Here is a 12,028-nt window from a genome sequence, read left to right on the forward strand (position 1 = left end):
AAGGAAGGAAGGACGGATGTATGGAAGGATGGAAGGAAGGAAGTATGGAAGGAAGGAAGGAAGGAAGGAAGGAAGGATGGATGGAAGGAAGTATGGAAGGAAGTATGGAAGGAAGGAAGGAAGGAAGGAAGGAAGGAAGGATGGATGGAAGGAAGTATGGAAGGAAGGAAGGAAGGAAGGAAGGAAGGAAGGAAGGATGGAAGGAAGTATGGAAGGAAGGAAGGAAGGAAGGATGGATGGAAGGAAGTATGGAAGGACGTATGGAAGGAAGGAAGGAAGGAAGGAAGGATGGAAGGATGGATGGAAGGAAGTATGGAAGGAAGGAAGGAAGGAAGGAAGGAAGGATGGATGGAAGGAAGTATGGAAGGAAGGAAGGAAGGAAGGAAGGAAGGAAGGAAGGAAGAATCTAAGGAAGGAAGGAAGGAAGGAAGGATGGAAGAATGTATGGAAGGATGGAAGGAAGGAAGGACGGATGTATGGAAGGATGGAAGGAAGGAAGGAAGGAAGGAAGGAAGAATCTAAGGAAGGAAGGAAGGAAGGAAGGATGGAAGAATGTTTGGAAGGATGGAAGGAAGGAAGGACGGATGTATGGAAGGATGGAAGGAAGGAAGGAAGGAAGGAAGGATGTATGGAAGGATGGAAGGAAGGAAGGAAGGAAGGAAGGATGGAAGGACGGATGGATGGAAGGATGTATGGAAGGAAGTATGGAAGGAAGGAAGGAAGGAAGGAAGGAAGGAAGGATGGAAGGATGTATGGAAGGAAGGAAGGAAGGAAGGATGGAAGAATGTATGGAAGGAAGGAAGGAAGGAAGGAAGGATGGAAGGAAGGAAGGATGGATGGAAGAAAGAAAGAAAGAAAGAAAGAAAGAAAGAAAGAAAGAAAGAAACAATGAAAGGATGGGTGGATGGACTCCTAAATGTTTTTCACTGTGGATATTGGTGTGTCCCGTGCAGACGTGGGTCGAGTAGCCAAAATATTTACCATACTCCAGTAACCGTGACCTTACTTTGAAATCATTTCGAGCACAAGTAAAAGGCAATGATCCAAACAAATACTTGAGTCAAAGTAAAGAAAAAGTACTTGGAGGAAATGTTCCTTGAGTACTGTGAGTAACTGTTTGAGCGAAAAAGTCTGAAGTGGCACAAGTAACTTTAATAGTCTTTTTGAGACAGGCCTAAAGATATATAAAAAGATTTAATATTTCTATTAAAAACAATTTACTATATTCCAAAATATAGTTGAGTGTGAGCCTTTGTCTGCACATGCGTCTTTAGCCGCTGCTGTCTCCCACAAAGGAAATGACCATATTTGGGTTACAGCGTCATCTCGGTCACAGCCTTTCGTGCTACACGTGGATACCAAACTGTCAGTATTTGTGAATGAATAAGTGTGGGGGGGGGGGGGGGGGCAATTTTGTGGTGACTTCCTGGAAATCTCTGGTTCACAAGCGACAAAACATGATAAAATAAGCATCGTAAAGGGTTTGGTATCGTCGTTTTTTACAACTGTGACATTAAAACTAAGATGTTAAGGGAGGAAAACGTGAAAACTTGTTTCTCCGGACTGCGAAAAAACTCCCTGGTGAGCGCTGGAGGCTGTACCTGATCTGGCTGCAGGTGAATGGCTTTGGAGAAACAGGTCACGGCGCGCTCATACCCACACTTCTCCATCGCCTCTTTGCCCTCCCTGCAGCTGAAAGGCGAACAAACACAACACACTGTTCATTGAGGATACTTCTCATTTATCCCTCGCTGTTTCACTCTGACATGACGTGTTTCATCCCTGGAGAAGGAAACGGCTGGAGAAGTTAACTCGCTCAACCCCCCCCGTGTGACTCTCGTTCACGTCCTTACTGCTCGTGTGCCTTGCTCTGGATGATGGCTGCAGCCTGTAGCTCTGGTCGAGGCTCTGAGCTCTTCTCTCCAAACGTCAGGAACACTTTACTGGAACCGAACAGGCGCTTCAGGGTCAGCTGCCTGCGGGCCTCCTCCTGCTCCTCCTCCTCCTGCTGCTCCTCTGGGACCTCCTCTGGCTCCTCCTGCCCGGCAACACACCCACATTTACGAACATTAATGACCCGCAGACTATTAGGCTTAAGGAATCACTAACTCTTCTTTTTTTCATTCTTTCCTCATTTAATCTGAACCGAGTGCGGCTTTAACCAAAGAGGTAACGGTTTCTTGAAATAGGTTGAATAGAGTTCGGGAAATTCCACAGTTACCATGGAGATTGGCCATCTTTGCAGCTGTTAGCATACATTTCCATTGACGAACATTAGCTAAAAACGGTATGAAACGTGGAGAAAAAGCCGTGGAACAACTCCGTTAGCTGCTGAGTTACTGCTGGTAAATACATCTAGATCACCATGGTGTCCAAGTGTTGTAATGTGAACAATAACTCCAGTATTTTAACTTTTAAAATCTCCATTAGTTTACAATTGCTGCTAATCCCATAATGCTTAGCGATATGACATTCCCGAACTTTATGGGTACCCCTTACATTTTGCTGAATGGCCACTATGTCTAGTCTTTTTCAATTGGCCACAATCTCATTAAAATAAAAGCCTACCTTAAGTAATATCTATGTATAGATAGATATAATAATAATAACATGATAGAGTGTGGGAATGTGATGTCATATCGCTAAGCATTATGGGATTAGCAGCAATTGTAAACTAATGGAGATTTTAAAAGTTAAAATACTGGAGTTATTGTTCACATTAAAACACTTATATGTATTTACCAGCAGTAACTCAGCAGCTCACGGAGTTGTTCCACTGCTATTTTCCCCACTATTTATACTGTTCTTAGCTAATGTTAGTCAATGGAAATGTATGCTAACAGCTGCAAATATGGCGGATCTCCATGGTAACTGTGGAATTGAGTCGAATGTCAGAGATTTGTCGTCGTGTTTGCCCAAGTTTTCAAAGTTGTACTAAACTTACCGTTTGTTCATGTCGTTCCCCTGTTTCTTCCATGTCTGCTAAACTTTCTCTAATAACTGTAGGTTGACATTTCCTGCTCCAAAAAGCGTGATTCTGAGGAAAAAGAAGAAAGTTTGTGCGTCTGCTTCTGTCTCCTCCGACCTGTTGCTATGGAGACGGTCTCCAGAGCGCGAAAAAGGTTCAGGGGAGCTCAGCGCGTGCGCAGACTGCAGGCCAAATGAAGTTTATCAAGGTTTTTATTTTTAAAATACACCATACACGATATCCCTGGATTATCTGGAATTTCTTCGGTCACAAATAAAGGCTTTAGTCCTGTTTAGGGTTTTCCACAGTTACTTTTCATTCTTCCAAACACTAGATGGCGGTGTAGGTTGGTGTCGGTGTTTCTGACCCAACATGGCGACGACAACATGACATTTACAGCTGCGGACGCGAACTTTAGAGGATAAAACCTATTTAAAAGCGTGTATTTGTAGAATAATGTGGATTTTTAAACAAACGCTAACCTGGCAGGACTGCGCTGAAGCTTTCGGTAGCATTTGTGTCAGGAATGGCATTTATCATCAACCAATGGTCAATCTTTAAAATTATTTGACATATGAGAATTATACCATTCTCATCTAAAACATTTAAAACCACAGTATATTTAATTGATTCGGTTGTATTACTAAAGATTATACAGGCATGTTGTGCAATTTGAAGCAACTCGCGATGACTAACCTATTGCATTACAATAGATTGCATCAGTAAATTGTGGCACTAAAGTCTTAATCTTATCCTAACGAAGTTGACAAAAAGTTATTTTCCTAAGCCGAAAAACTAATTAATACATGTTAAGTCGTGTCTGCCGCCGTTTATCGCAGTGGTTGAAGAATCTCGTGAAATCTGCGGTGACTTTCGGGAAAATGCGCCGAGTTTTGAGCAGGGTTCTGAGCAGATTTCTGCTGAGTCCGCCATTCACCACAGCGATGGAAACAGAAGCACAAGTCCACACGGAGACACGGAGGAAGATTGTGAGTATGATTTACTGTTGGGAAAAACCTACATACAGTTGTATTAAAGAATGACTTGATTTCTGATTAGACTTGGAAAATTTACTTATGCCTAAATTTTATTATTATTCATATTTATTTATTTTTAGCAAAACTGTATGATCTAATTCTTGGGATACGTGTTATTCAAAATGTGTAATTTTCTTCCATTATTGGAAACATTTGGAGATTTTTTTGTTTAAAAACAAGATTAGAATATAAAAATATTTAAAATGTGTTGTGAGTAGTGTTAAATCTATTTTCGATACCGTGACTTTACCTTGTTTTCGATAATACCTTTTTGTTTATATCGCTACACTAACATGTTCCACATAGAACCATAAAACAGAATAAAAATGTTAATTTATTCCTTTACCTTCCATTTAATTTCTTTACAATTGTATCATTTATTTGAGGTGAAACAATCAAGAAACTTCCTTTACTACAACAGGGCACTTTCCACATTTTTCCCCATATTGAACAGGTTTTTCTCCAAATTTTCCACTTTTACACCAAATCTTTTTAAATTTTTTATGACCAACAGGATCAAAACTTGATTTTTTTGTCCATTCCTGCTTTCAATACTTTTTTTCTTTTTTTCGATACCAGTAGAACCTAAACTTATATTTCCAATATCGAACAGGTATTATTGCCCAGTTATATAGCCGTGGTTCTCATGTTGTATGGCTTCGGGACCCAACATTACCCTAGCATGACAAGCTGCGAGTCCTGCGACCCCAATAAAAAATGTGCACAGATTTTTATTGTAGATACGCCTTTAAGATTAAGTTATTAAGTAACATTAATTTGAACAGACTCCGGTAGTGTCTCCATGCCGTCTCAGATGGGAAATAATGATGAAATGAAACACTCTTCACCCAAGCCATGACTAAACCAGTCCATGAAGCGTAACGTCCTGTGATTTCAGGTGGTGGGTCTGGGGAACGCGGGGATGGACGGGACGAGACACAACGTGGGCCGTGCGGTGCTGGACGCTCTGGCGGTGCGTTTGGGGGCCTCCGGGCGTTGGAAAGGAGACCGTCAGCTGTGCTCGGAGCTGGCGGTGTGCGAGCTGGAGGGAGAGAGGCTGATCCTGCTCAAACCCAAACTCCTGATGAACGTGAACGGAGTGGCCGTGGCTAAAGCAGGTCAGAGGAATCGACAAGGAGGTTTACGAAGATGAACAAGTGTTTTACAACAGCCAACACGGCCCTTCTTTTATCTTTATGTTGTTTTGACAGGTCCACATTATTGGCCACTGTTAATTCATTGACTGCCAATAACGTCTATAGATGTCAATTAGGTTTTTCAATGGGAACAGCTGCAGCAAAGCCTTGAGCATGTCTGGTGTTAAAATCATGCCTGATGCTGCCACCTAGTGACTCAATAAAAGAACTACAAGTTATTGTATTGAGTCACTAGGTGGCAGCATTGTTCTTTTGTTTTCTCAGCTTTCTCAGCAGGTTGGTCAGAAAACAGCATTTTGGGTGATTTCACCTATTTTCTAGGGACGATTACTAATGAATGGAAAGAGGTACAAACAAACTTTTTCTTAGATGAAGGAAGGAAGAGAGTCTAATCTTTCTTTTGGTGGGTCTCGTGTTGACATAGACCTAGACCTAAATTTTCTGTGGGTCTGGAAAAAACTGTCAAAATCCTGAAAACCCTCTGGCAGTGGGGAGCTCTCTGATTTGAAAATGCTTGGCAGTCAATGAGTTAGCAACACCATAACTCACTATCAGTGTTGGGAAACGTTACTTTTAAAAGTAACTGGTTAAGTTTAGCTTGTTTCTCCTCTGGAAAAGTAGCTTGTTACGTTGTTGCGTTACTTTATTATGAAGGTAATGCATTAGAGACTCATACGTTACTAATAATACACATCTATTACAGCCTTCATTTGTCCATCCTTTTGTCCGAAGCGAAATGCTCCATTTCACAAACTGAAATAAAGAAGCTAACTCGCGCAAACAGCCCGATACCAGTGAATGTATTCAATAATCACACATTAAAATTGCTTCTGAGCTTCATTTTGTATGTGACAAATGACAGCACTAGGCAACAATAATGAGCATGAACTACAGGCCAATAGTCGACTTATAAAAGCTTAGCCTCGGTCTCTTTATGTAAACAGCTTGGACCCGTCAGAAACTGTTAATCGTCATCCTTGATTAAAAATTGGACATCGGCTACTTGAGTTTGCAATGCTGTTTTTTGATTTATGATGATTTTCCTCAACATCTACACCTCTGAGACTACTTCTGGTGTGCGTTGCTTCTATTTTCTCACTCTCTGTCAGAAACTACGCCCGTTTTTCAACAAAAAGAACGTCTGTAAAGGAGCTCTGTTTTTCCATACTGAAATATGTTCTTGCTTGAGCTTAGACGAGTTGATGCGTAACTGTCTGGTCTTTGCGTGTGCCCTCAGTCGCGCAAAAAGACCTCTCCCAGTGTATTCCTATAGCTCCAAACAGGGGTGAAGTTAGAAGCCACCATGCTCTTCTACACGCACAAAGACCAGACAGGTACGCATCAACTCGTCTAAGCTCAGGTCAGAACATATCTCAGTGTGGATAAACGGGGGCCTGTTCCTTTAATGTGAAGTTTTGGAGGACACAGTCTGCACACGCACACGAGCACCGTCAGTCTGAGTCTGAGCAGAAGAAGAACGAGACGAGGGAGATCAGGAACAAGCTAACCACGTTACTGATTTGAAAAAGAAACTAGTGCTAGATTACCTGCAAATGCAAAACGGACTGGTCCTTCACCCCTTAACTCCCACCTCCAGCTTTACCCCAATCAAAAAGCTTCCGGAAAAAAGGTGTGAAAATAGCAACAAAACCGAGACGAAAACAATGATGAAAATGTGAAAAAATTGACGAAAAATTGACGAAAAAAAAGACAAAAAAATGACAAAAAATGCCAAAAAATTGGACAAAAAAGTGAGAAAAATTTGACGAAAAAATTGACAAAAAAGTGACAAAATATGGACAAAAAAGTGACAAAAAAGTGACCAAAAAAAATCTGATGATGTGAGGAAAAAGATCAATTTGGTTTTGTAGGTCTTAGCTTTCAAATGAGGTCTCACATTGGCCTACAGGATTTGGGTAAAGCTGAACTGGAGAAACTGCTCTCGGTTCAGGCGGGAGTTAACACTGCTTATATTTGATCTCTATAAACACAAGCCTGACGTGTGTGTTTGTGATGTTTTTCAGCGACTAAGTTTGGCGTGAGGCCCGAGGACGTCCTGCTGGTTCACGACGAGCTGGACAAACCCCTGGGGAAGATCGCGGTCAAACTCGGAGGAAGCGCCAGGTGCAAGAAAAAACACAACTTTATAATTTAAAAAAACTCAGTCATGAATCCCGTACCCTCTGAATGAACAACTTAGTGTGTGTGTGTGTTTGTGTGTCGTTCACAGAGGCCACAACGGAGTGCGCTCCTGTGCGGACTGCCTCAACACCCACGTAAGACCATATTCACCTCTTAATTTAAAGGGATACTTCAGGATTTTTGACATAGGGCCTCATTTCCTAGTTATCCAGAGTGTTGCTGATTTCTGGAGATATTTTTTTGGTAATTCATGCAGTTCTTATATTTGAAGAGTTTCGTGGCGCTAGGCTAACGCAAGGCTAGCACATTTCTACGGTATCAGCTAGGGATGGGCAATACCACATTTTTTGGAATTGATACGATACCGATACTTTTGGGGTCTTTTTTGTCGATACCGATACCGATGCTGGTCATTTCATATGGGTGAATGTATTTCAATCAATATACATTTCTAAAACTGGTTATTTTATATAATTAATTGGTCCATTAAAATTATATCACTTTAACTGGTTAATTAAACAATGTTAATGTGAAATTAAATACATAAACAACATTTAAAATTGATAATAAATGACAAACAGAACCTAAACCAAAATGATATGACTGAATCCTTTGCTGTTGTGACTGTTTTGGCTCAGAACAAAGAAATAAATCATACTTTTGTGTTGATAATTGCTGCCCCGCCTTCCTCTTACATATGCAAATTAGTATCGATACTTTTTGCCCAATATTGATACTTAAAAAGTAGCCGTTTGGTATCGATATATCGATACTTTGGTATCGATCCGCCCATCCCTAGTATCAGCTAGCCTGCATTAAAAACAGTGTGACCCGCTCCACAGAGCACCTGAGGCAAATCACTTATAACACCAGACTAACCATATAAATGTCTGTGTCCATAGAATAATTTGAACCATTTTGCATTTAAAGCAGTACTAAGTAACTCTTCCCCCTAGAGGCCATATGCGCAACTGCAGGTGTAGTAGCAAGTTACGATTTTTTAACGTATTAATTGTCTTGGAGAGTAAATACTACGCTGACAGGAAAGGCGAAGGGAGAGAGGGATATTGTACATCCAATTATACAACGGAAATATTTTTTTTCACTCAAACTTGGCTGTAAATACTGTTTAAAGTGACGCTAGCCCGCAGTTAGCTTTGCCCGTTAGCATGTTAGCTTCTTCTTCGTGATTCCATTGGTGTGTATTGCTTTCTCCGGACCGGTGGCAGCCAAGTTGCAAACATGGTTTTCTGTCCAGAGACACCAGGGGGAGATGAAAGACCCTCCAATCATCCCATAAACACTTGTATTACCCCCACAGGGACTACGGAAAGGATTAAATTAAGGTAAACACGTTACTTAGTACTGCCTTAAATAACTTAACTTATATTTGAGCAGCATCAGCTTCGTGGTTGTATAAGCTACGCGGCGGCGGAGTGATCTGCTAGAAAATAGTCCCTCAAAATGCGATCATTCATGTCATGCAGGACAGTTATATTCCAAAAAATACTCTATGGACACAGACATTTCTATGGTTAGTCTGGCGTTATAAGTGATTTGCCTCAGGTGCTCTGTGGAGCGGGTCACACTGTTTTTAATGCAGGCTAGCTGATACCATAGAAAAACACTAGCCTTGCATTAGCCTAGCGCCACGAAACTCTTCAAATACAAGAACTGCATGAAAAACAAACAAAAAAATCTAACTAGGAAATGAGGCCCTATGTCAAAAATCTTGAAATATCCCTTTAACCTGAGCGCATGTTCTGCAGTTTTTGTGTGGTTGTTTTTTGTCACTTTCTTGTTGCAGTTTTATCACGTTTTTGTCACAGGTTTGTTGCTTTTTTTGTAGTTCTTTTGTCATTTTGGCTGTTTATAGTCACTTTTTTGTTGTACTTTTATAGCTTTTTAGTCACTTTTTTTGTCGCTGTTTTTAATATTTCTTAAAGCTTTGAGAGCTCTGAATCCTCTGATAGCTGCTAAAGGATTCATTTTCACAGTCAAAGCGCAGGTTGACGTGAGCGCTTTACGATACTGAGCTGCCGCCTCAGCAGGTTAACTCTGGTTTTATCTTATCTGTGAGTGACTGAACATACAGTCCAGATCTGTGGAGTCTTTCCTGCCTGGTTGATTGATGAGTGTAATCTCTTACCCCCCACCCTCACAGAGCGCATTTTCTCCAGTTCCGCTTTACCCGAATTCAAACCTCATTTGAAAGCTACAAAATGGATCTAAAGTTTACATCGCAGCTGTTGCGGACCCTTTTTTCTGGAGGTCCTGCCTTCAGGCCTCACTGTGAGGTCAGTACCACCGCAGGCTCCACTCTCAAGCCTCCTCCAGAGTCAGGACGGGAAATGCACGGGACCATCGACTCCATGATTAGTCAGATTCATCCTAACGCCTGAAAGACACCTTTTGTAAACTCCACTATCCTTAAGGTTAAGGTTATGGCAAGAGAAGGATTGGTTTGTCAAACTCCACTATCCTTAAAGGGGCTCGATGCAAGTTAGCCGTTTTATACTCACTACTGCCACCTCAGGTCTTACGCGTAACTGCAGCTTCTATATAAAGCTCGTGCATGACGGCACTTTGGACCCGAAGTAACACCTTTCTGAGTGACAGCGCAGGATTTTAGAGGCAGTTGTGGTGAACAGGTCTGAGCTCATTCTACACATTAGGACATGGACGAACATGTAGTGGAAGGAAGATACTTATTTTTTTACATTGTTAAACTCCTAGTCCCTTTAAGGTTAGGATTAGGGTCAGGTATACGGTCTTTTACTCATATTTTTATTGTTTATATGGATGTACTTTTTTCTTTTTCGAATGCAAGCTTATTAAGGCATGCATACGATGTCTGTTTGTGTTAATAAATGCTTCTACTAGAAATAAAATAAAAAAACTCTCTAATTACCTCTTAACACCCAAAGAGGGGGTATTCTGCTTTTTTCAATCCCATAGCTCCAGTCTATATCACACTACAATGATGACAAACCTTCTGTTGGTCTGTAAATGCAGGAAATTAGAATAACTGCCTTGTATAAAATGTCTCTCTCAAAATGGCTGTAGTGAATGTCTTGAAATAGGCCTCTGTCTCTTTAAGAACCTCTGACTCTTTCCGACACGCCCCCTCCACACGCTGTCTGTGGCATCAGTGGGGAGGGGGTTATGCTGAGGAGCAGTGGTTGGTTACTCGGCTGGTGACGGAAGCTCGGAGGCGTCTCCAGGAGGTGGGGGCGTTCCTAGGAGGACTCAGGCAAACCTACCCCTAAAATGGCCGCCATCAGAGTTTTTACAGATTACTCAAAAATACGTGAATGTGCCAAGGCAACACTTCAGGCATGTTTTTAATGAGGGAATGACATAAGAACATGATGTAAAGCTTGAAAAGGTCGATTTTGCATAATACCCCCCCTTTAACACCCACCTGATTAGTTTAAACTAGTGTTGTTTTGTTGTGGTGACGTCATGGTTGGAGCCCACCCAAAAAAAGTCTGCACTTCCCGTCCTGACAGGGGAGCCTGCAGGCAGGAGCTTCTCACTTTTTTGTCTTTTTTCATCATCATTGTGTTTTCCTCACATTCTTCTCTCTCTTTTGTCACTTTTTTATCGCTTTTTTGTCTAACTTTTGTCTTGTTTTGATGCTTTTAGATTTGAGTAAATACGAAAAAACGTGCTCGGTCAAGGCGGGGGTTGAGAGTTTAATTTTAGCTGGATAATCAAACTAAAACGACGATGAAACACACGGTGAAACACGTCATTGTGGATCAGTCATGGAAGTGCGCTGCTGTGTTGAAGGTGATGCGGCGGCTGCGCGTGGGCATCGGCCGCCCCCCCGGAAACACCGCCGTGGAGCGACACGTCCTGGGCCGCTTCAGCCCGGACGAGAGGAAAGTCCTGGACACGGTTCTGCTCCAGAGCGTGGACCTGCTGCTGAGCCTGCTGCGTCCACCGGGGGGCGCCGCCGCCGACGGGACACGAGCCCGACAAACGCAGGAGGAGAAACCAGACGCCGCGGCGCCGGATACGTGACAAAACCTGGAACAAGTTTGGCTATTTATGTTGACATTTTAAGATTCTCTACACCAAAGGACTGTGCAAATACAGACTGAGCGCAAACAAAGCGGTTTAGTTTGTGAGAATGAGTTGCACTTCTGTTTGTACAAGTAAGAAATATGTGAGAAAATAAAGCACCAAATAATAGTTCTCTGAAATATGTTTGCCACGTGAAAATATCTTTTTGAGGCGACATGCAGCAGGTGAATAAAGAAGAAGAAGAAGAAGAAGAAATATAAAGAAGAAGAAGAAGAAACATAAATGTGAAACTTTTATTATAGATAACATTGTTAAAATTCATTAATATGAGCAAAAATGTGCTGCAAATGTTCTGTCATTTTATGTTGATGCAAGAATTGAGGCAGAATCTGAAATCAGACATCCATTTTTCTGTGTCAGCTCAGGTTTTTGTGTTAAGTGGGTTTAAAAAATACATTTATTTTCTACAAATGTTTCTTTGCTTTTTTCTCTGAACCAGGAAAGTGAGATTAGAAGTCCTGGAGAGGAACGTAAGAGTGTTGTTTGTCCTACCTTAAAAATTCTGCCAATATTTTCACAACGCGGTCAACTGAACTCAGATTATCCAGAATTTAGAAGAGTATTGTTTTCAAAATGAAGCTAAAATAGGTGTGTTCCCTAATTTGAAGATCTGACTGAAAACATCACTTTCC

The 12,028-nt window shown here is 41.5% G+C and overlaps 2 protein-coding genes across 3 annotated transcripts in view; one reads left to right on the top strand and one right to left on the bottom strand.

The window, feature by feature from the left end:
• The window catches only part of LOC306971638 (tetratricopeptide repeat protein 16-like), a 76,097-nt gene extending 72,959 nt beyond the window's left edge, over nucleotides 1-3,138 (bottom strand). For both annotated transcript variants that reach the window (XM_079567976.1, XM_079567975.1), the window contains exons 1-3: nucleotides 2,945-3,138; nucleotides 1,854-2,038; nucleotides 1,602-1,692 (exon numbers count right to left, since the gene is read on the bottom strand). In XM_079567976.1, the coding sequence (XP_079424102.1) occupies nucleotides 1,602-1,692; nucleotides 1,854-2,038; nucleotides 2,945-2,977 (309 nt within the window). In that variant the 5' untranslated portion in view covers nucleotides 2,978-3,138. The remainder of the gene's footprint in view (nucleotides 1-1,601; nucleotides 1,693-1,853; nucleotides 2,039-2,944) is intronic.
• A 442-nt stretch (nucleotides 3,139-3,580) lies between these two features.
• Nucleotides 3,581-11,535, top strand: ptrh1 (peptidyl-tRNA hydrolase 1 homolog). The gene is made up of 5 exons (XM_079568856.1): nucleotides 3,581-3,957; nucleotides 4,904-5,123; nucleotides 7,187-7,286; nucleotides 7,393-7,438; nucleotides 11,100-11,535. The coding sequence occupies exons 1-5, from the start codon at nucleotides 3,775-3,777 to the stop codon at nucleotides 11,331-11,333; spliced, it is 783 nt and encodes a 260-aa protein (XP_079424982.1). The 5' UTR covers nucleotides 3,581-3,774; the 3' UTR covers nucleotides 11,334-11,535.
• Nucleotides 11,536-12,028: the final 493 nt, after the last annotated feature.

This window comes from Gobius niger (assembly GCF_951799975.1).
Source record: "Gobius niger genome assembly, chromosome: 1".
Lineage (NCBI taxonomy): Eukaryota > Metazoa > Chordata > Actinopteri > Gobiiformes > Gobiidae > Gobius > Gobius niger.